This window comes from Lithobates pipiens, unplaced genomic scaffold, assembly GCF_037356315.1.
Source record: "Lithobates pipiens isolate NorthernLeopardFrog02 unplaced genomic scaffold, aLitPip1_a1.2 Scaffold_30, whole genome shotgun sequence".
In the NCBI taxonomy this organism is placed as follows: domain Eukaryota; kingdom Metazoa; phylum Chordata; class Amphibia; order Anura; family Ranidae; genus Lithobates; species Lithobates pipiens.
In genome coordinates this window covers 38376130-38400592 of record NW_027507791.1, presented here as the reverse complement: position 1 = coordinate 38400592, position 24463 = coordinate 38376130, and the positions used below count along the sequence as shown (strand labels likewise).

The following is a 24463-nucleotide window of genomic DNA, read 5'->3' as shown; positions in this document are numbered from 1 at the left end:
TTGACCCAATAAATTTTACAGCGTTTTGCGATTTTGTGCAGGGCAACAGGTCACCAATGTGAAAAACGTGGACCAACCACGTTTTTCCTAAACTGCATAGAAAAGCACAGGAACCCAGTGATGATGATTGGGTCTCAAATAAGCCCGTGAAAAAGGCAGTTTCTACTGCACAAGGGATATGCCTCTTACTTGTTGCATATAACGAGGCACGCTATACGAACGGAGGAACGAGGGACCCCCAGGACCACAGCAGAGACAAGCCAGAGAGCAACACAGTGGCTTACACCGGGAAGGCTAATCCACCCCGGATGGGGTTCTACCTCTTGTGAGAGCAATTACATTAGCAGTCACCAAGCACAGCGAGCAGCAATTGCAGTCACCCTCCTCCTTCTCCTTTCAAAGACACTCATAACAGATTTTTTCACCATTTTTTCACTATTTTTTTCACTGTTTTTCACTGTTTATCATTATGATTATTATTATTATTTTTAAAAAAATTATTTTTTGTTTGTTTTTCCAATATCTAATTTTTAATTTCCACTTTTATATGGGCTAGTCACTACTATTTTTATAATGTTTTTTTATATATTTCTAGGCCACTCACCATTTCAATTTTAATTTTAATTTTTAATTTTAATTTTAATTTTATTTTTATTTCTAGTTTTATTTTTTACCCTTTTACGGGCCATTCGTCACATGGTATTTTATGTGAGCACCGATTGAGATACAATATACAATGCAGTGAGGTAGTGCAATGGAAGCCATACCTTGCCAAAGTTACAACATTGGACTACAAACATGGTCCTCATTATTGTATGATCCAGCTAGACCAGCAATCCTGGGTGCAGACCAGCAATGTCCACCCTCAAATGTTAATATAAGTTTTGTTTGAGATTTGATTCTCACAGATTATTTCTCTTTCTACATTTTTTTTTTTGCGCCATTGGTTTTAACTCTTATGAAATGTCCATGTATAAAAGCTCAGGAAATGTGAAGACACTCGTAACTTCTGCTTCCCAGAAAGACAGTCACACCTTCCAGGTCTCGGCTGCCATGTCTGTCGTCCTCGCCACCCTGCTCCTATGTAAGTAGAAAGTTTTTATTCTTTCCATTATATGAGTATCGGCTGAATGTCTTTCCTTTGGGGATCGCATGAAACACACAAAACAACTCATTAGTGTGAACCCATTGAAGGCTTCACGTAAAACACACTCATTATATTTGCATCTGTTGTGAACAAAGTATGGTGACCCCTCTTCTTCTTATATGATGTTCACCATCTAATGGGCATTAGGCTTGTGCAATTCGTTTCGTTACGAATCGAAATTCGGCCGAATTTTGCATCTTTCGGACATTCGGATGCATCCCAATGTCCGAATAAAAAAATAACGAATTACAACGAATACGAAAGAAATATAACGAATGAATTCGAATGAATTCGATATGATTCGGTAATTCTTTAAAGATCTAATGAAACAAAAGGTCAGCTCAAAGTAAATCTTATAGTCCAATCAGATAATATATTTTTTTGCTGGAGGTTGGATTACTGGCAAAGTGCATTCCTGAGAACTGAGTTAGAAGGGTGTTGTATTCTATTTGAGCCGAAGTACTAAATGATTTCAACATGATTCGACATTATTTCAACCGCATTCGATATGATTTCATCATGATTCGACATTATTTCAATCAATGACAGCGGCTTATAATAGTTGTAACATAATGTATTTCTCATGAATCAAGACAGTTCCTACAATGCCCATTAGACATGTGCAAAAGGAAAAAATTTGTTTAGTTTCGTTTCGTTTTAATTCGTTAATTCATTAATTTCGTTAAGTTATATTTGTTAACTTCCTTAAATTCGTTTTCGGATTTCGTTTAGTTTTCTACTGAATTCGAAAAATCGGCCACATATTTCAACCAAATTCGTAAATATTTCTACCGGATTCGAAATGATTTCAACATGATTCGAAATTATATCAACCGCATTCAAAATGATTTCAACATGATTCGACATTATTTCAACCGCATTCGAAAATATTTTGTGACCCGACTTTAGGGCCATGTATCTCGGGGTCACTTGGTGCTAGAAACTCCAAATTTTGATATGTTGTAGTGCTAGTACTATTATGTTTGCATACCAAATTTGGGGTTTCTAGCTATAAGTTACCCCGAGATATGTGGCCCCAAATTCGGGTCGCAAAATGTTATTAGTTATTAGAGCAGAGAATGACATCTTGCGACCCGATTTTGGGGCCACAAAATGGCGGCGATCAGCGATTTTTAGTGTGACTGCGACATTGTGGCGGACACATCGGACATTTTTGACACGTTTTTGGGACCATTGTCGTTTATACAGCAATCAGTGCTATACAAATGCAGTGATTCCTGTGTAAATGACACTGGCAGTGAAGGGGTTAATCAGTTGGTGGCAGTGTAGGGGTTAAGTGTTCCTAGGGGCGTGTTACTAACTGTGGGGGGCTGGGCTTTGTTTTAGCGAACACTCCATGTGATTGGAGCAGAGATCAGCGTCACTTGTTGCTAGGCAGAACGGGGAGATGCTGATTACAACAGCATCTCTTCGTTCAGCCACCCTGTGAGACGATCGCGGGTATGCGACCGTACTCACGGGGGTCCCGACCGGCCGGCGGCGCGCTCGCAATGGCAGAGCGCCATTTAAATTTGGAGGTACCTGTACGCCAATATGCCTGCCCGTGCCATTGTGCCGACATACATCGACGTGCACCGGTCGGGAACTGGTTAAAGGAAAATTAGACACTCCGGTATCACGAGAGAAAAATTTTCATGTTTCTCCCTTCGAATAATTTCGGTTGAATGCCCCAAAACACACGGGCGGACATTCCGACCACAAAATCCGTCTGATTTTTTTCCCGACGGATTTTGCCCAAAAATTTGCGCAAAGTTGTCGGGAAAATCCAATCGTTCAGAAGGAGGTGACGTAAACCACGTGAGACGGAACTATAAAGAGGCCAGTAGCCAATAGCTTTCATCTCCAAATTTTTTCTGAGCATGCATGGCACTTCGGAATTCATTACACACGATCGGAAAAAGTCCGATGGGATTTTGTTGTCGGAAAATTTTAGATCCAGCTCTCAAACTTTTTTCGGTTGGAAATTCCACCGGAAAAAGTCCGATAGAGCTCACACATGATCAGATTTTTTCCGACAACATAATCCGATCTGACTTTTTTCCGTCTGAATTTCCAACCGCGTGTATGGGGCAGAACTGTCTCGATCAACTGTCGAAAACTGTGTGCTAGCTGTAAGATTATCGTACGATCGCTCCCCCGAAAAGTGGTGTTTTTTTTGTCCGATTTTCTCATCGTGCGTACTAGACATTCGTTTTTTCCATGCTTACTTATCACCTAAGAGAAAGTGGCAGTTTGATCTTCTACTGGTGACCAATAGAAAACTGTGATCTTAACGTCATAAAAAAATGTATAATTTCTAAGTAATAACTAAAGAAAAAAGCATGTAAATGCATTAGATATGTTTTAATGACATGTACTGTATATAATATTTTCTAAAAAGTGTATTTTGGCTTTTCAGCATTGAACATGGGGAAATCTGGTGAGTATAGACCTGATACTGGATAATATACTATAAATACAATAGTACTAAAAAAAATGTTGATTTTAATTGATCATACCTCTGAATGTAGACAAACTCCATAAAGTCCACCATGAAAGTTAAATATGAAGTCCATTAGTTCACGTCCTCGGAACCCCGAAGAGGGTGACATCAATGGGAGATGGCGAAGCAAAGATCGATGACATGGTTACACAATCCTCTCTCTCTGGTTCCCATATATGGAGTGACCGGCGGCAGCAGCCCACGAGGCCGCCCTTCCCTTGTATTTATATGCTACAAACTGGGGGCAGCACTATGAAAACCTGGGAAACGAAGCAGAAAAGTTAACCCTTCGTAACCCGGAGGCAACGACTGAATTACACCGTTTTAAACACTGAGAAAATAAATAGCAGTAACTGGAGCGGCACCGGCCTGCACACTGCCAGAATAATCTCTTCACTAAGGCTGTTCCAGGAAACCGCAGTGACTCTGCAACCCCACATACAGCTTTAAGGCACTTCCCCAAACCGGTAACGGACTTACAATTTTCTTTAGTGAACTGACATTTAACCCTTTATGTAAAGACCAAAACCAGTAATGAGGGCTGAAAACAACAAACTTAACACCACATCCCTAAATATATAAAAAGACAAGAAAGAGGACAGCGGGGAAAACAAACCCTGGGACTTAGATAGATAGATATTCAAAAGTTAGCCATAAAAAAAGTTTTATTTAATTGCAAATGAAATGCGTAGTAACCAAAGCACATTAAAATTTCCCAAATCAAATTTTGTACAGGACTAAACAGTTGATTTGAGACAAAAGATACTGATCAGAGTATACCACTCAACATGTTTCGCTCATCTGAGCTTCCTCAGGAGTTTTAGGTACACTGTGTGGTAAGCTAAAACAATAAGACAATAACAATAAGAAGATATGGATAAGATATACATAACGAATACACATACAATACTTTTTTGGTATGTTATTCAACAAAAATGACACTCATGTATATATGAAAATTGTATGTGTATTCATAATGTATATCTTATCCATATCTTCTTATTGTTATTGTCTTATTGTTTCTAGCTTACCACACAGTGTACCCAAAACTCCTGAGGAAGCTCAGATGAGTGAAACATGTTGAGTGGTATGCTCCGATTGGTATCTTTTGTCTCGAATCAACTGTTTTGTCCTGTACAAAATTTCATGTGAATAATTTTAATGTGCTTTTGTTGCTACGCATTTCATTTGTAATTAAATAAAACTTTTTTATGGATATCTTTTGAATATCTATCTATTTCTCTTGTGGCACCTTAAAAGTCCCGAGGTTTGTTTACCCCACTGTCCTCTTTCTTGTCCTTTATGTATAGACTTGGAAGGTGTGTGTTTAATCTGCTTCCCGACCTGCCGCCACAGTTATACTGCGGCAGGTTGGCTCCCCTGGGCGAGCCGTCGTAGCTGTACGCCGGGCGCTTTAAGACCACCAGGTGGCGTGCGCACGCCCACAGCGGGACAACTGAGCCGATGCGCATGTGCAGCTGTCGCGATGTTTGTCAGGCACCCGCAATCGCTCCACACAGAGACAGAACGGAGGTCCGTTTATGTAAATAGACAGATCTCCGTTGTGTCAGGGGTGAGGAGACTGATTAGTTGTTCCTAATGCTTAGGAACAACAATTGGTCTCCTCCCCCAGGCAGTCCCACCCCCTGCACAGTTAGAAACGCTCCATAGGACACACATTTAACCCCTTGATCGCCCCCTAGTGTAAAACCCCTTCCCTGCCAGTGATATTTATACAGTAATCAGTAGACATGTGCATTCGTTTTCGTCCGAATTTCTGGTATTTTCGTTATCGTTTTAACAAACGAAGCGAAACTGATATTGTGCACCTCCTACCCAGAAGTGCAGGATCACATGCTAGCTACGTGAGAGTGACCGGAGAGCCGCTTTGCCACCGTACTCATATGTAAGGTGGCCAGCTAGTGGATAATCTTCAGGCCTAAAATTATTTTAAAAAAATGTGTGCGAAAAATACCAAAATGGCTCTGGCAGCATAGGGATTAAGGGGAGTAGTTTTCATGGCAGCAAGCAGTGATTGATCAACATTTTGGAAACTTCCTGTGCCCGGGACTCCAAACATTCCCATTTCTATAGAGAATGTATTTTTCTCATACAAGATGTGTTCACCTCTCTGTGTTTTGCTGCACACTGTGCTCTCTATGTGTTCTGTGTGATCTCTTTTCTTCTATAGGAGGGGCCATCAAACCTGTGGTGACCTTCACACCCAACTGGGGGAATATAATATTCTATGACTCTGTGACTCTAACATGTGATGTGCCGTCTACTGTACCAGAGGAGCCCCGGACCTATCACTGGTACAGAAACCAGACAAAGATAGAAGGAGATCAACAGAACCTTCAGATCATTGGATCTTCAGTAGAGCGGGACAGAGGAGATTACCAGTGCCAGACCATCGGTGGTGATATCAGTGATCCCGTCTTCCTAAATGTTACAGAAAGTGAGTCGTCCATCTCATCTCCATCATTACAGATTGTTGGGTGTGAATAGAACAAACTAAAGTATCATTTTATTACATTTCAGATCTTGTCATCCTGCAGAGACCTCCATCTGCCATCTATGAAGGAGACCCCCTGACTCTGAGATGTCATCATTGTAGATTATATAATGCAATAAAGATAAAATTCTACAAGGATGATCAGGAGATAAAACCATCAGAATCCGACTCCACATTCCATATTCCTAATATAACGAGGAGTCAGTCTGGACGGTACAAATGTACTAAACAAATACGAAGCCGTGATCGTAGACATGAAATAGAGCTCTCAGATGAATCCTTTATCTCTGTGAAAGGTAAATTAAAGTCCATAAGCTCTAAAGAGACTACAGTATGTTGAGAAGAGGACGGCCGCCCCCTCCAATATAATGCCTTTACTGACAAAGCTTAGTCCATACACCAATCAGAGACACAGGTCCAGATGGTATCTGAAGTGTTTCGCACCATTAATGGTGCTTAATCGTAGCTATGATTAACCACTTCAGCCCCGGAAGATTTGGCTGTTGAATGACCAGGCCATTTTTTTGCGATTCGGCACTGCCCCGCTTTAACTGACAATTGCGTGGTTGTGCGACCTTGCACCCAAACAAAATTGACGTCCTTTTTTCACCACAAATAGAGCTTACTTTTGGGGGCCTCTGCGGTTTTTATTTTTTGCACTATAAATAAAAAAAGAATGTCAATTTTGAAAAAAAACAATGTTTTGTACTTTTTGCTATAATAAATATCCCAATTTTTTTATATATTTTTTTTGTCAGTTTAGGCCGATATGTATTCTTCTACATATTTTTGGTAAAAACAAAATCACAATAAGCATTTATTGTTTGGTTTGCGCAAAATTAATAGCGTCTACACAATAGGGGATAGATTTATAGCATTTTTATTATTTTTTTACTAGTAATGGCGGCGAGCTGCGTTTTTTTATCGTGACTACAACATTATGGCAGACACATCACACACTTTTGCTGCATTTTTGGGACTATTGGCATTTATACAGCGATCAGTGCTATAAAAATGCACTGATTACTGTAAAAATGTCACTGGCAGGGGAGGGGTTAACACTAGGGGGCGATTAAGGAGTTAACTGTGTTCCCTTGTGTGTGTTTCTAACTGTAGGGGGAGGGAACTGACTAGAGGGGATCTGTCTCTCCTCACAGAACAGGAATTTGTGTGTTTACACACACATGTCCCTGTTCTGCCTCTTATGCTCGTGGCCGGCGGTCATTGCAGCCGTCGGTCACTAGCATCGGTACCCCTGCTGTGTTGCTATCCCGATCCCACGAGCCGACGTATAGCTACGACGACTTATGGGATCGCGGCCAACCTGCCGCAGTATAATGACGGCGGCTGGTCGGCAAGCGGTTAAGCGGCATTAACAGTCACGATGACCGCTGGCCACCAGTATCGGCACCCCCGCTGTGTTGCTATCCCGATACTGCGAGCCGACGTATAGCTACGACGACTCGTGGGATCGTGCCGACCTGCCGCTGTATGATGGCGGCTGGTCGACAAGCGGTTAACCAGCATTTAGTCTCTGTCCTTGTTTACCTGGATTCCCTGAACTGGCCAAGTTATCTATTGTTATAGACTTGTACGGGACTATTTCTGGGTATATTTGTCTGATGTGCCCCGGTCATTCCCTGTGACACTGACATTGGAAATAACACTTTTCACCAACCATACAGCACTTTGTTACCCAGATTTAAAGTGTGACTGCTGTCTCAAGTTTCTAAGTCACCAGACAGTCACATATCTCCCAGCCAGGCTTATGGAGCTATTATCGGCCACCATTGTTACCACACCTGCCTCCTCTTCACTGTGTTTCTAGCATGTTGACTGGGGGCGGCGGGGGGGGGTATTGTCCCTTGAGTTTATATCTCTTTGTACCTGTGTTTGAATAAACAGTCTTATGTTTCGTGCCACCCTGCTCTGATGTCTCAACAAGTGAATGGGTGAGCTAAGGGGTCTTGGATCATGCTGGTATTAAGCAAGGGAAGCTTGTATGGCAGACATACTCCTCTTGAGTACGGGGGTCCATCACAAGAGCCAATCTCAGTGGCTCTTTACCACGTGATTAGCTGTGTCCAAATACAGTTGATCACAATGTAAACACACTTGCTGGTTATCAGCACTCCTTTCCTCATGCTGAGAAGAGAGCCAGTAACCGACTACTGTAGAAGGGGCCATATGCACTGATCATCAGGGCACTGATCATCAGTGTCCTGATGATCGGTGCAGCCCCAACAGGGCCCATCAGTGCTGCCAATCAGTGCCCATCAGTGCTGCCTATTAGAGCCCATCAGTGCCACCTATCAGTACAGCCTCATCAGAGCCTCCCCATGAGTGATGGACGAACTTCCAACGGGATGTTTCGTGAACGCGAACTGCAAACGTGGCCAAAAGTTCGCAAACCACAAGGTTCGCGGTGGACCCCATTGACTTTAATGGCAGGCGAACCTTAAAAACCTCCAGGTCATATTTTCAGCTACAAAATACTTACTAGCTGTGCACACATAGTCCCACCACATGGACACTGACATAACAAAAGTATTAAGTGAATCTTGGATCGACAACGACAAGCGTTCTTTTTTTATCTGTAAAATTTTGACAATTCAGGACTCAGGAGCGCATGAAGGCCATGGAGGAGAGGCAAGGTCAGGGCAAGCTATGAAGGGGGTGCAGGAGATGATCAGTGCCACAGTCAGGGCAGCGCAGTCCTGTGCCAGAGTCTCAGTGTGCCAACCTGTGCCTGAGCCCCTCCCTCTGCCCAGCCCTTACCCCCACCTATGCAGGGCTCCACTGCGGTGGTCCAGAGGTGTCAGTCCAGTGCTGATCCTCAGCCATGGTGCTGGCACTGCCTGCTGATTGGCTTCTCGGCTGCTATCTCCCTCACTGTCTGAAACCAGCAGCTCGATAGAGACTGAGCACTGACACCAGCACCGTGATAGAGAGCACTGACACCAGCACCGAGATAGAGAGCACTGACACCAGCACCGTGATAGAGAGCACTGACACCTGCATCGTGATAGAGAGCATTGAGACCACACCAGCACCGAGATAGAGAGCACTGACACCACACCAGCACCGAGATAGAGAGCACTGACACCAGCACTGATACCAGCAACTCGCTGCGGGACCCAAAAATATGACACCGCTCAACCTCTTCAAACAGGAGGGTACGGGCATATAGTACGGTGTGCTTTTTTTGTACAAGGAAGTGAGCCAAAGGTAGAAAAAAGGTCCGTGTGCTAAATTATATAAATCGTTTATAGAGTTATGCATATACATGGTCTACTGGTCATATGTGTTGAATTCCTCCGAGAGCCATGCCTCATTCATTTTTGTAAATGTCAGGTAGTCAACACTGTCGTGAGCTAGGCGAGTGCGCTTATTGGTCACGATCCCCCCTGCCGCGCTGAACATCCTTTCGGACAGGACACTGGACGAGGGGCAAGCCAACAGTCCCAGTAGTCCAGGGATTCATCACTTCTCAGAGCGTCCACATCGGCCGTCAACCCGATGTAGTTGGACATCTGTCGGTCTAGGCGTTCCCTGATGCTGGATCCGGATGACATCTGTTGATGGGTCGGCTGAAAGAATGATCTCATATCAGAAGTGACCAACACATCTTCAAACCGCCCTCTTCTTGCAGGCGCTGTTGGATTGGTAACCGCAACTCTTTCTCTGGGAGTGTGAATTCCTCTGCCAGCGCACGCAAAAGCAGAATGCAGCATTTCTCTAAGCAAGGCCCGTAAGTGCTCCATTCTGACAGCCCTCTGTGATGGTGGTAACATTTCCGCCATTTTGTGTTTGTACCGGGGGTCTAAGTATGTTGCCACCCAGTACTGGTGCTTGACCCTTATGCTTTTTATATGGGGGTCCCTGTTAAAACACTGGAGCATTAAGGTCCCCATTTGTACTAAACTGGAAGCGGTGTGGTGGCCTGGCTCCTGCTCATCATCCAGGATAATGTCGTCCTCCTCGTTCTCCTCTCCCCATCCACGGACAACAACAGGGATCCCAGAAAGGTTTAAAGCATGTTCTTCTTGCTCCTCCTCATCCGCCCCGGCACCATCCTCCTCTGACTCCTCTTCAGACTCCTGTTGTTGACTTGTCTCAGATAGAGTAGCCCCCCCTGGGAATTCATCCAGCATTGGGACTTCCTCATCTTCCTGCTCCTGCTCCTCCACGGCTTGATCAATGACATGATGCAATGCATGCTCCATAAAGAAGGCATAAGGTACAATGTCACTGATGGCGCCATGGCTGTTTGGTGATCTCATCAAATGGCCACAGAAGTCTGCATGCATCGCGCATGAGCAGCCACTGGTGCAGTGAAAAAAAACAAAGCTCCCCAGAACCTGTTCTGCCACAGAGTTTGTACAGGTAGTTGTTAACTGCACGTTTCTGCTGGAGCAGCCTATTAAGCATATAGAAGTTTGAGTTCCATCGTGTCGGGCAATCGCAAATAAGACGTCTTTGTGTTGCTGCTGAATGTCAGCAAGGCCATGGCCGTGTAAGATCTTCTGAAATGGGCCAAGATTTTCCTTGCCTGCCCCAAGATGTCCTGAAACCTAGGGTATTTGACAACAAATCGCTGCACGACCGAGTTTAAGTCATGTGCCATGCATGGCACGTGTATCATTTTGCCCTGTTTCAATGCGCTAAGCAGATTGGCACCATTGTCACACACCACTTTACCAACTGTCAAATTGAGTGGTGTTAGCCACTGATCTGCCTGTGAACGCAAAGCTGAAAGTAGTGCAGGGACAGTGTGGCTCTTGGCTTCCAGGCACAGCATGGCAACATCTCACCTGGCATGTCGAATAGGTTCTGGGGATCTTAGAAGTGGAAGAGACGCTAGAAGCGGAAGAGGAGAAGAAGAGGCAGGCCTGCATGCAATCCGTGGAGGTAAAACCAAATCTACACAGGTGAAACTGGTTACATGCTTGATGGCTGTCAGAAGGTTCACCCAGTGGGCAGTAAAAGTTGTATACCTTTCCTGCTTGTTTGCTAGACCATGTGTCTGTGGTCAGATGTATCTTGGCACCGACACTGTGTGCCAGAGATACATTCACTTGCCGCTGAACATGGCCATATAGCTCTGGGATGCCCTTCTGTGAGAAATAATTCCTTCCTGGGACCTTACATTGTGGTGTTCCAATGGTCCCAAATTTTCGAAAGGCCTCCGAGTCCACCAGTTTATATGTCAGTAGTTGGTGGTCTATCAGTTCTGACAAGCCAGCGGTCAACCGTTGGGCAAGAGGGTTATCCAGCGTCATCATTTTTTTACGCTTGAACATTTGGCCCATGGAAGCCTGCCTTTTTCCAGAAAAACGTGAGGACGGCATGATGGAAGGTGGAGTGGAGGACAATAGTGAGGAGAGAGGAGAAGTAGAAGATGAGGCTGGACGATGAGAACCTGGAGTGTGGCTTTGTGGGTTCCGTGGCTCCCACTGGGCTCGGTGATGGCAGCTCATGTGCCTTCTTAAGGCAGTCGTCCCTAGGTGAGTGTTGGGCTTACTGCGACTTATGCATTGACTGCAAAGGCTGCAGATGGCAACACTATTGTCAGCAGTGGACAAGTTAAAAAAAGCCCACACTGCGGAGCCATGTTTCGGCGTCCTGGGAGCGCCAGATGTGACCGTAAATGGTTGATGCCTCGCTCCTGATACATTAGCAGTCTGGTTTGTCCCTCCTGTGCAATCTAAGTTCCACCTGCTTCTCCTCCCTATCTGCTGGTCCATATCTCCCTCTGAACTCCCCTCCTCTTCCTCTCTTGTGGGCACCCATGTGACATCACTAGACACATCATCATTGACATCACCTTCCCCACCGCTATAATTAGAGATCTCGGAGTAGGCAGCAACACCAGGGACCAAGCTCCTCCTTGGACTGATCTGGGTACTGTCGTCAGACTGCTGAGTGGCGGTTGTTGCTACCTCCTCTTTCTGATCCAATGTCAAGAGTGGCTGCCCATCAACAATGTCTTGTGATGGATCGGAAAATAATTCCTGTGACTCAAGCGGAAGGTATATGGTGGTGATGGTGGTAGTGTCTTTGGGGGTGCACACAGCAGAGAGTGAAGAGGGTGCAGATCGAGAGGATGAGGAGGGTGCAGAAGAGTAAGGCTGACTGAGCCACTCAACCAAGTCTGGTGCTTCCTTTGACATAATCGAACGCACTGCCTGCAATTTGCCACTTTGGCTCAAGCCTGTTGCTCCTGCCCTACCCCTACCATCCCTGCGGAAGGGCCTGCCTCTTCCTCTGCCTGTCATTTTTTAAATGACCCTGTGACAAAAGTCTCTAGAGAAGTGCAGTATGTATGTGGAAGAAGGTATATAACACCCTGCTTCAATCTGTCATTTTGGGGGGCCACTGGTCTATCACACCAGTTATAATACTTTTTTCTAATTGCGTTTGTCACTCTTTGTAGTATCGCTGCAGAACCACTCAGCAGTCACAATGCTGCACAGTGGAAATGCACTATACTATGCTTTCTATATGTGCAAGTATTTTATACGTGTATTACACAACTATATACTGCACACCAAATAGTACACCTATACCAGTCCTTAAAATGACCTTTGTGGACCTAATAGTAACTATCTAGTGAATTATACACTGTCCCTGCTCCAAAAACCAAACTGTCCCTCCCTACACTGAGAAACGACAGCTGCAGAATCGGTCAGCAGCAGAGCAGTGCAGTATAATATGCTTTCTATATTTGAAAGAAAGTATATTATATGTGTATTACAACCCTATATACTGTACACCTATACCAGTCCTTAAAAGGACCTTTGTGGCCCTAGTAGCTAGTGATTTGCAGACTGTCCCTGCTCCAAACACCAAACTGTCCCTCAGTCCCTACACTGATAAAAGACAGCTGCAGAATCGGTCAGCACTCAGCAGCAAAGCAGTCAGCAGTGCACCATATTATACTTTCTATATTTGAAAGAAAGTATATTATACGTGTACAACTTTTGTGGACCTAATAGCAATAGCTAGTAATTAGACTGACTGTCCCTGCTCCACACAGCGTCCTTTCCCTACACTGACAAAAGACAGAATGTAAAATGGCCGTCAGATCAGGTCTATTTATAAGATAGGGGGAATGTCCAATTGTCCATGTGCTGAAATGTCTCAATTGGCTGTCCTGTACCCCATGATGGATGTGTCATGGGTCAAAGTTCTTCACAATGTAAACGCATATGTCCGCCGTGCGAACAGCGCCAGAAGTCCGCCGGTTTGGCGAATCGTGAACAAGCAAAATTCACCACGAACCGACCGCCGGGCGAACCACAGGGCCATCTCTAATAACAGTGCTTCCCAAAAAATTATCCAGGTGAAATAGGAGCAATCATATATTCCGTGCTCAATCCAAGACAAACTCTACCACCATGTGCATTGGCCGCTCACCTTCAATCAAAAGGTAGCACGTATCAACCGCAAACTCGATCTCCGTATAGTAGATGTTATTCAATAGTTGGTAGCAATCGATCGTCTCGCACATGTAATAAGAATGATAATCCTCATGGTGTAGTATATAACAATACATTTATTAAGAAACAAAGGTAGACTTACAGTTAAAATAACTGCTATGAGTATAGCAGCTGGGACTGTGGCGTCACACGCAAACAGATCGCTGGAAACTCAGAAACTCCAGTCGGCCGTGACCGGACGTGACATCACCCGGCTCCTGCTGACGCGTTGTGTCACTGGCACGTGACTTCCTCAACGGTTGGAGGCAAATAGTGTAGCATATCGGTAACTATAGAAACCGTATATCATAGCAAGGCAAACACATTTCATTAAAGCAGTGTTTCGCCCAAAAAAAAAAATTTAAGCCAGACTACACATGCTGCAGCTTCTGGCTTTTAACAATAGGACACTTACCTGTCCTGGAGTCCCGTGATGTCAGCAACGCAGCTGTTTCCATCCATGTTTGATTGAAAATTTTGCACTGAAATAACCAATTCTGTCTTTGCTGAAATTTTGTCAGAAATAGCATCTGGCCTCACCATGCTGGAGTCTTTCAAAGTCATTTATTATTTTTTTTTCATAAACCTAATACCTGGTACACACGATCGGTCTTTCTGACAGCAAAACCGTGGATTTTTGTTCGAAGGTTGTATGCTCCAACTTGTCTTGCATACACACAGTCACACAAATGTTGCCCAACAATTACGAATGTAGTGACGTACAAGACGTATGACGAGCCGAGAAAAAGGAAGTTCAATAGCCAGTGCGGCTCCTTCTGCTTGATTCCGAGCACGCGTGAACTTTTGTGTGACAAACTTGTATACACACAATCAGAAATTACGACAACAAAGTTTTGTTGGTGGAAAATTTGAGAACCTGCTAGCAAGCAATTGTTGGTGATAAGTCCGACAACAAATGTTCGATGGAGCATACACAGGTTTGGACTTTCAGCCAACAAGCTCACATCCAACATTTCCCATTGGAAAATCCGACCGTGTGTACGCTGCATAAGTATGTCAGTGCCTGCATTGACGGGAGAGTGGAGTCTCTCTGGTCTGCATGCTGGATGATTTTATACAGACACCGTCACCCCTATTGCTGGACACTCAGGAAAGTCTTGTCTTCTTGCTCTGAGCGCTGCTCCAGGTTTCTTTCATTGTCATTTCATGGCTTACATAAGCAAAAATCCATCACTGTCTGTTGGCACTACATTTCTTTATAGGTGCATACCGAGTGCACATAGAAAGGAATATATTCCCTAAAAAAAAAAAAATGCAAATAAATGTAGCGCTAACCCCCAAAGGAGCTGCTGTTTGGATTGGGCTTACCGTTACCTTCTTCACCTCGATTTGCATCTAGGGGTTTCCCGTGGTAGATGGCCCAGAAACTTTAGAGACTGACGACAGATCCACATAAAGGGATTTTTATTTTCAATCACGGACAGTCTCTTAAAATAGGATCAGAGGGTTAGGAAGTTCAGGTACTCTAATGCCGCGTACAAACGATCAAACAATCCGGTGGAAAAGTCCGGCGGACTCAAGTCAAGTCAAGTCAAGTCAAACGGATGCTGGGACTGTGACATCATAATAGACGGGGACATCATCCAGTGATGTCCCTATATAAGTCGCCGCGCGCTGCGTCCCTGCCATTTTGAGCCGAGGATGCGACGAGGCAACATCTGAAGAGAAGAACAGAAGACGGCGACAGCGGCGACAGCGGTGACAGCGGCAACAGCGGCCACAGAAGACCGGCAAGAAGAACCGAAGAGGGGGACAAGACCCCCGAAGAGGGGGACAAGATCCCCGAAGTCGGAAGAAGAGGGCGGCGGCAGGCGAAGAAGAGAGTCCGGTAAGAAGACCCCCGAAGATGGACAGAAGACCCCCGGAGCTGTGCAATAAACAATTTTAACCCTTGTGTGTTGTATTTTTTTTACTTTTTTTCACAGGTGAATGGGTAGGGGTACATTGTACCCTATACTCATTCACATAGGGTGGGGGGCTGGATTCCGATAAGCCCCCCGCCCGCAGACCCCGGCAACCAACGGCCAGGGTTGTCGGGAAGAGGCCCTTGTCCTCATCAACATGGGGACAAGGTGCCTTCCCCAAGGCACCCCCCATGTTGAGGGCATGCAGCCTGGTAGGCTCAGGAGGGGGGGCGCTCGCTCGTCCCCACCCCCTTTCCTGCCGGCCGAGTAGCGATTTTTCAGCGGAGGTATCCCCCTTTAAGTCCATACCAGGCTACCTGGAGACGTGCTCAAAATGAGCGGACTTTCCTCTGCGTGTGTAGGCGAGTCCGTTCATTCCAAAAGTACGGCGGATAGTCCGGCGGACTTAGTACGCCATATTAGTCCGCTGAAAGTGCCATGTTTGGGCAAGTAGCTCGTTCGGAAAGTCCGGCGGACAGTCCGCCAGACTAACTCCAGCGGATAGTCTGCTATGTGTGTACGCGGCATTAGTGTCAAAGTCAATAATAAAGGACTTGCTTACTTTGACTAAATCCAGAGAATAACCATTCACAACTGGCTGTTCACTCAAGTTGGACAGTCCCTCTCTCACAAGGCCTAGCAGCCAACAAGGTGCTTAACTCAGGAACAAGTCTCTGCCACAGACGTTGTTGTAGAACATGTAGGAAACTAGAATTTGTAGAACATTCGTGTTGTACCAGAATCTTTCAGCCGGTTCGGTGATACCCACGAGATTGGATTAACTTAGGTCCCTCAGCCTCACCAGGCTCTTGCTAAGAAGCAAACCCGTACGTGGCCTTCTTCTGAAGAGTCCTCCCCTGGATAGCTACGACTAGAGACGGTACGGACCACCTCGGAATTCTTTCTTTAGTTTTCTGCCTTGGGCTAGCCAGCCCCGAGACATAACGTCGGGTGGATCCACACCCCAGGCCATAGCCTTCCTGGGGACTGGTCAGGAGGACCAGGACCATGGAGTGAGAACATACTTCTGGACCAGAACCCCAAACCATGTGACATCCACATCTTAAGTACCCTCTCCCTCTGAGAGAAAGTAACCTTAAAGCATCCAACCAGACTGTGGATCCATGCCTGCCAGAAAACACAGCGCCCCCTATGACCAGGCTGAACACCCTATAGTCCAGTCAGACTGATGCTGAGGTCAAAATTTGGAACAATTATATCCAAAACAACTGCAGTTTAGGTGAAACTTAAATTTCAAAACATATAGCGCGTGCTCTTCAGGAGCCGGTGCTACATAAATTAATTAAAAAAAATATATTAAATTTAAAAAAAATGTAAAATGTAAAAATTTTAAATATTGAATAATGCTGCCCCAGGAGCCATTTAAAGCTAATTTTACCCCCTGCCCAAAAAAATAAAAAAATAAATAAAACAACAAAAAGAAAAACAAACTGGCAAACATCCCCAAAAAGTCCCAACATCATAAACATTTTGGAGAAACCGTTCATTTTTGCTCATTCTTCATGTTCGTTTTAGAAGCTGCATATTGCCATAGCCTGCTCCTATTATTCCATTGACCTGCAGATGCTTGTAAATCCTTCTATATCATTGTTGAAAAAAAAAAAAAGCATTTGGTTCGCTCTTCTGATATCAGCAGAAAACACTGAAACTCTCAGATATGCCAATACCCAATGTGTGATGAGCCGTGATGTGAAAGTCGGCATTGGTCTAACCTGTCCAAGTGCAGATCTGATAGATCTGGACAAATTTTTTATTTTTCCCTAAAAACATGATAAATTCACATGAATTCTAGAAATTCTTGCTTAGAGGAACTTAGAGGAACCGGTGTAGTGATGTGTAGTGAATATGTGTGCCAAGACGTCCATTCAGCTCTGGAGGCGGCCATTGTCTGACCTTACTAGGTTCTCTATGACTATGTAATACTATAGTGGATACAACAGGTCCACTTAACCAAAGACATAAATATATATGATAAAAAATTGTTTTATGTCCCTGCAAAGCATTGTGTAATTGTCAACAGAATAATTAATATACTCCCATCATTTGTAATTTCTAGCAATTTTCTCTTGCAGAGCTCTTCTCTCCTCCAGAAATAAAAGTGACCCCGTCCAGGGTAATAGAAGGAGATGAGATGACGGTGAGATGTGACACCAGACTGGATCCGCTCAGAGGCGGCACAGAGCTGCACTTTGCCTTCTACAGAGATGGACGGACTGTGCGGGGATACGATGTATCTGATACATACAGAGTGCCGTCATTTCAGCTGGAGGATTCTGGGAATTATACCTGTGAAGTGAGAACGGTGTCTGATAATGTGTGGAAGATGAGTGATGGGTTCTATATCCAGATACATGGTGAGCATATGAAATTAGGCCATCCTTAGTTACGTGTGTGTCACGGACGCGCTGGTCATAGTGCAGTCGAAGCTCCAAGGCGCAGACAAATGCGCAGGTGCGGCCCATCTTGCAATGCACAGGCGTGCACATATGGGAATGTGCAAGCGTGCGTTCATTTTCAAATGATACTGGAGCCAAGCGGCCTATATAAGTTCAGCAGCTGTACTAGTTGGTTGCTGTCTGATCTGCAGCTTTTACCCGTGTTCCTGTATGTGTTCGAGTGCTAACTTTTGTGATTGAGCTGGCATGACCTGACCTCGCTTGAACATGACCTGCCCTGACCTTGGCTTGCCTCTGGACTCCGCTTACCTCCTGCTCATCTGCGCGATCTTGTGTTGCTGTCCTCTGCCTGTATTCCGACCATTCTCTGCTTACGTCTATGCCTGTATCTGACCGTCTGTTTCTGACCTGGCTTGTCTGACCTTCCATCCAGTCATTCACCTGTCCTGCTCTGCATACTGCCTGGTTGCCGCTGGCTCTCCACCTGCCATGTGCTGCCAGTCTTCCTGCACCTGCAATCAGCCTCTGTCTGTGAGGACGGTGAATAACACAATGGGGGAGATGAGTGATGGGTTCTATATCCAGATGTAAACCAAAATGAATGCCTTTGGATCAATTATACATTATCCTTATATACACTTTTCATTTCTGTTCATTTCATTCCAGTGTCAGTACAGGGAATGAGGCTCGGGTTCACAGTCACCATTGATTTGTAGAAAATCTCTGGGACTTGCAAAGTTTGTGAATCACAAACTTTTGGCCAAAAATTTTGCAGGTTTACCCCCAAAAATAAGGGACAGCAAAAGCCAGTCCCATTCTAAAAAAGGGGTGGTCACAATAACAGCCACATTGCATATCTTTTTTGCCATTGGTACATATCAGTGCCCCATGGCAGTGCCTAGATTCCCATGTCTTTTGTTTGACAATAGCTTGCAAATTAGCCCTTAAAATGTCCAGAATAACAAGATTTGCCCCCTCCCTAGACTTCAAAAGCGTTTACTGAAAAGTTTGTGAACTTTGAGCAAGATTTGTAAACTGGAAGAAAAAAATGTCTGTTTCTATTGTTCCCCATCCATTATTTGTATCAAGCTCAAAAAGACCCTTTACATGTCCCACTTTTCTGAAGGATAGACACATGATTATATAAAAAATTTACACTGAGTTTTATTACAAAGCGTAGAATCATATATTAAAACAACACAGGCAATGTAGACCATATCTAGTGTCAATTAGAAATATCTTTGCTGGATTATCCCAAGAGGTCAAGGCGTTTCACATCTATTAGCTTCTTACGGACCTTTAAATCTTGGTGGCAAAGAAACGTGGCCAGAACTGAAAACAAAACAAACGAAATAAAAATATTTCTACTAACATAACAATCTTTCAACATCATAAATTACTGTCTGCGCCACTTACACATCGCTTTCGGAAAACAACAACGTAGATGGTGCTAGCTCAGTGGACATCAGCATTTATATGGTCAACATGACGTCCTTAATAAAGGTGGTACAAGAACTTAACAATAGTGGATATCTATTATGCTGTAAAGTATGCTGTAAAGGGAGATATAAAGGATGTATAAGAACAAAGATATATATATAGGTGGGCCAGGAAGAAACCAAAACCCAACCTAGCTTCACTTACTTCAGTAGGGTTTTGGTTTCTTCCTGGCCCACATGACATTTAAGGCTTCCTTCTTCATTTTCTTCTTGTCCTTCAGTCAGATGGACCTACAGCAGCCCAACAAGACCCTGATGTTTGGGCTTTGAATCGTACATAGGTACATAGTAGATAAGGTTGAAAAAAGACACCAAGTCCATCAAGTCCAACCTATCTTCTCTCTTCTCTAACCAACAACTATATTCAACCAATGACCCCTTCTTCTAAGTCAGGGAATCAGCAGCAGGGATGGCCAAATCTGTGTAGCTGCACTAGAAAACTAGAGACCAGACTATATATGATTTAAGAAAGTTTATTAGCATTGAAATAAAAGACATCCAAACACCAGCAAACAGGAAAAAAAACAAAAATATGAAAATATACAAGTGAACCATCAACTAAGTGGCAAAAATTTCTAACAAGTAGCCTAAGCAACAGAAATTCTAACTAGAAAACGAACTATATCCAATATGTACAAAATGAGAAACACGGATAAATAAGGTAAGACCAGAGATGCAAGGAAGAGGGGAACCAGGACTGGGATCAGAGATTAGGGAAGCAGGTACAAGGTAGCAAGGTAGAGTATACAGAGCAAAAGCAAGATCAAGGGCAGGGTCAGGAAAAATAGGAAGGGGTATCTGGCTAGCAGAGCAAAACACTGAAGTGAGAAGTACTGATAGAGGAGGGACTAAATACCTTCCCAGCAGCCAGCATCAGGTGGAGACTGATTACTGGGATCTGCTGGCTGCTGGGAGACACCTGCTGGTGAACACTGGAACTAGAACCTTCCGCTCGCTCTGGGAGTCACAGTGCCACCAGCAGGTGATCCGGGTTCTGACAGTAACATTTTAAGCGCTAAAAAAAAAAATATGTATACCTCAATAATGTGAAGACACTGGGGAGAAAAATTATAGTAAAAGCTCTTCTAAGTGAAAACATAAGGTTAAATACGCAGTTGAAATAAATATTTTTAATGGTTTGCCTGCCAATGGATTTGTAATTTTGGTCAGCCAGTCTTGTGACTTGCGCACCTCTGGAGCAGGTGACGTACTTTTCTCCCAGTTAAGTGACCTCTCCTCTTATTAATGGAATATATTAGAACATACTGTATTATTGGAGCATGAAACAATATTATATCTTGTGGCCAATGAGACGGAAGCTTATCTAGGCCCTTCATATACACTTTTTGTAATATTTTAAAATTGTAAAAATCAAATAACTTCCATCTCTGGTTCTCTCCTCAGATTACACGGTGCAGAATATAATACGACTGGTGATCTCTGGATTTGTATTGTCTGCTGCCGTATGTTTCATCTACTTCCACAACAAGTGGTAGAGAAGAAGATCATCTAGGAATCTGAGGACCTCAATGAAATCTAAGTGACATCCAAGTGAATAAGGAAATAGTCTTGGTTGAATTTCGAGGAACCTCAACATTTTTACAATTTAATTAATATTCGCAAAAAAAATTGGTATTAACCACTTGATCTCCGGATGGTTTTACCCCCATCATGATCGGGGCATTTTTTGATATTCAGAACTGTGCTACTTTAACTGGCTATTGTAAGGACATGAAACGCTGTGCCCACATTTAATTTTTATCATTGTTTTTATACAAATAGAGTTTTCTTATGTTGGTATTTGATCACCACTGGATTTTTAATTTTCTGCTATAAAACATATCCAATCAAGTAATTCAAAAATCTCTTTTTTTTATGAATTTAGGCAAAAATGTATTCTGCTACATGTCTTTGGTACAAAAAAAAATTCAATAAGTGTATATTATTTGGTTTCTGTGAAAGTTATAGTATCTGGTCAGCGACTTGTGAGTGGCTCTGTGATAGTGTGGCGGGCAATCTGACACTGACTGGGGGGGTACACCAACTGACACTGACATCAATAGTGACACTAATACAGTAGTCAGTGCTAATACTATGAGACACTTAAAAAATGAACAAGAAGGCCTGACCGGAACTCCGGTGTAGCTGCAGTGGAGGATGGAATTCACTGGGCTTAAGTTGGACTTGAGAAAGCGCATGCACGTGAAATGTGTTGTCATAGCAACATGGAGTCATGGCTTCTGAGAGAAGACTCACATCAAGAGCCGCAGATGGAGATACAGAATGTGGCATCCCTGTGCGTGGGATAGGGTCGCGGCGCCCAAGAATGATGTCATAACAGGCCGGCCAAATGCCGACCAAAGCTGAGGAGCAGTTGCACACCATGGAGAGCAGGTGGAACACAAACAATGGTGAGGGGTTTTACTATGACAAGCCTAGAGGCGATTCAGTTCGCATTGTGTGCTATACAAGTATTTCATTCATTCATTCATTCATATGACAACGTGTTTCGCACTCATGCGCTTTCTCAAGTCCAACTTCAACCCAGTGAATTCAATCCTCCACTGCAGCTACACTGGGGGGCTGGTTAGTTTGTTCCCATTTCCACCGGCTGAGAATGTCTACCATCTCCGCTCAGCATGCAGCAGATGTAAGCACTACCACTATGTGTAATGGAAATAACTCAGGGGCTTGCTGATATACTCAATGACCCTTCTGCCTACAGTTACTGATATTGATACTGACAACGTGTTTCGCACTCATGCGCTTTCTCAAGTCCATCTTCAACCCAGAGAATTCAATCCTCCACTGCAGCTACCCTGGGGGGCCTGGTTAGTTTGTTCCCAATTCCAACGGCTGAGGATGTCTTTCTACCATCTCCGCTCGGCATGCAGAAGATGAAAGCACTAACACTATGTGTAATGGCAATAACTCAGGGGCTTGCTGATATACTCAATGACCCTTCTGCCTACTGTTACTGATATTGATACTGTCAGTCTTAAGCCGCATACACACGGGCGGACTGTATGGCCTACTTAGTCCGTCGAAACACATTTCAGTGGACAGTCCGCTTGTGTGTGTGGGCTTCAGCGGACTTTTTCAGCGTGCAGTCTGGCATACTAAGTATTTCGGAATTTTCGAAATTCTGTCCGTCATACTTTGGTTTCAGCGGACTAGTCTGCTCGTCAGTAGGCTAGTTCGACGGACTAAGAAAGGCGCATGCTCAGAAAGGATTTACACGGCGAAAGGGTGCATTGCTGTGTATTGGACTTCCTATTTCTAGTCCCGTCGTATGTGCTGTACACGTCATCGTGCAAGCTTTCGACGGACTGTTTGTGCATCCGTGTGTGGTCAAGTCCGTTCATTCGAAAGTATAACGGACTGTCCGTCGGATTGTATGACGGACTAAGTAGGCCATACAGTCCGCCCGTGTGTACGCGGCTTAAGGTGAATTAAGGTCAATCTGTAGATTGTATCTTTTCTTTTTTATTAATTTAATTCATTTTTTTCTTGTTATGGCATTCAATCAATTTTTGGTGTTCCTCCAAAATTGTTAGTGCTAATACTATGCACTGTCACTGTTCTAATGACACTGGCTGGGAAGGGGTTAACATCTAGGGGTGATCAAAGGGGTTCAATGTGTGCCTAACAATGTGTAATGTGTGCGTTACTGTATGCGCTGCTTTTACTAAGCGATCTTGCTGTTTTTTTTTTTCCTTGCTTTGCTGGGAATGAAAAATTGAAAAGAGTTCGAAGCTCTGTGTTGTTTACAGCACAGGGCTCCCTTCCCTGAATGATGGAGCCGATCAGCAAGTTCCGCCAATCACTCATTGGCCAGCACCTGCTGATCGGCTTGTGCTGTAACAAATCACAGCAGTGCCAGGGTGGCAGGCCTGTGGCGTGCCCCCTTACCCGGAAGTGCTGGTCACATATCAGGTAAGTGATCCAGAACAGAACGGTCACTCTGCAGCAGTATATGTGTGTGTGTGTGTGTGGGGGGGGGGGGGGGGGTGGCCCGGAAATGGTTAATCTAAAAAAAATATGAAAAATGAAACTACTGAGCTCATACACCGAATATAGTAAGTTGTGGAGAAAGCAGACGTGGTCACTGAGGTCACACATTGAGGTGAGTCTACAAGGAAGGAAATAAAGTGGTTTTCTTGAAAAAGAACTAAGATAAGATCAAAAACACAAATATAGTAAAATATTAGGTGGCACATATACTGTAGATATAACCAAAACACTGTATACAATATAAAAACTATTTTTATTTATTTATACATCAATAAAAGAATGATGCAAAATCCACAATAAGAATAAAGTATAATTGTGTTGAAGGTTCACATAAATATATACACTCACCGGACACTTTATTAGGTCCACCTTGCTAGTAGCGGGTTGGAGTGGGTTGGGCCTCCTTTTGCCTTCATTCTTGGTGGCATAGATACCACAAGGTGCTGGAAACGTTCCTCAGAGATTTTGGTCCATAGTGACATGATGGCATCACGCTGTTGCTGCAGATTTGTCGGCTGCCCATCCATGAGGCCAATCTCCCCTTCCACCAAATCCCAGAGGTGCTCTATTGGATGAGATGTGGTGAGTGTGGAGGCCATTGGAGGACAGGGACCTCATTGTCCAGTGGTGAGATGATTGGAGCTTTGTGACATGGGGCATTATCCTGCTGGGAGGAGCCATCAGAAGATGGAGACACTGTAGTAGTAAAGGTATGGACATGGTCAGCAACAATACTCAGGTAGGCCGTGGTGTTTAATCGATGCTCAATTGGTACGAAGGGGCCCAAAATGTGTCAAGAAAATATCCCCCACACCCAGGGCTGGACTTACCATTGGGCTTGACTGGGCTCAAGCCCATGGGCCCCGCCCAATAGGGGGCCCCATGGTCCCCGCTGAGATACACAGCTGAGTGTACTCGGCTCGGCTTGGCTCACAGTCACGCCCAGTCCCACCCTATGATGG

At 44.2% G+C, this 24463-nt stretch overlaps 1 protein-coding gene across 1 annotated transcript; it reads left to right on the top strand.

Moving 5' to 3' along the window:
- The first annotated feature begins 870 nt into the window (after positions 1 to 870).
- LOC143942661 (Fc receptor-like B) lies at positions 871 to 21338 on the top strand. The gene is made up of 6 exons (XM_077464039.1): positions 871 to 1084; positions 3567 to 3587; positions 5842 to 6108; positions 6192 to 6461; positions 17665 to 17946; positions 20892 to 21338. The coding sequence occupies exons 1-6, from the start codon at positions 964 to 966 to the stop codon at positions 20981 to 20983; spliced, it is 1053 nt and encodes a 350-aa protein (XP_077320165.1). The 5' UTR covers positions 871 to 963; the 3' UTR covers positions 20984 to 21338.
- The last annotated feature ends 3125 nt before the right edge of the window (positions 21339 to 24463 follow it).

Bases quoted from the DNA above. Each gene is read 5' to 3' on its own strand.
- LOC143942661 (XM_077464039.1), top strand. From the start codon at position 964: ATGTCCATGTATAAAAGCTCAGGAAATGTGAAGACACTCGTAACTTCT. The intron at 1,085-3,566 runs GTAAGTAGAAAG...TTGGCTTTTCAG, and splicing joins CCTCGCCACCCTGCTCCTAT to CATTGAACATGGGGAAATCT. The intron at 6,462-17,664 runs GTAAATTAAAGT...TTTCTCTTGCAG, and splicing joins ATCCTTTATCTCTGTGAAAG to AGCTCTTCTCTCCTCCAGAA.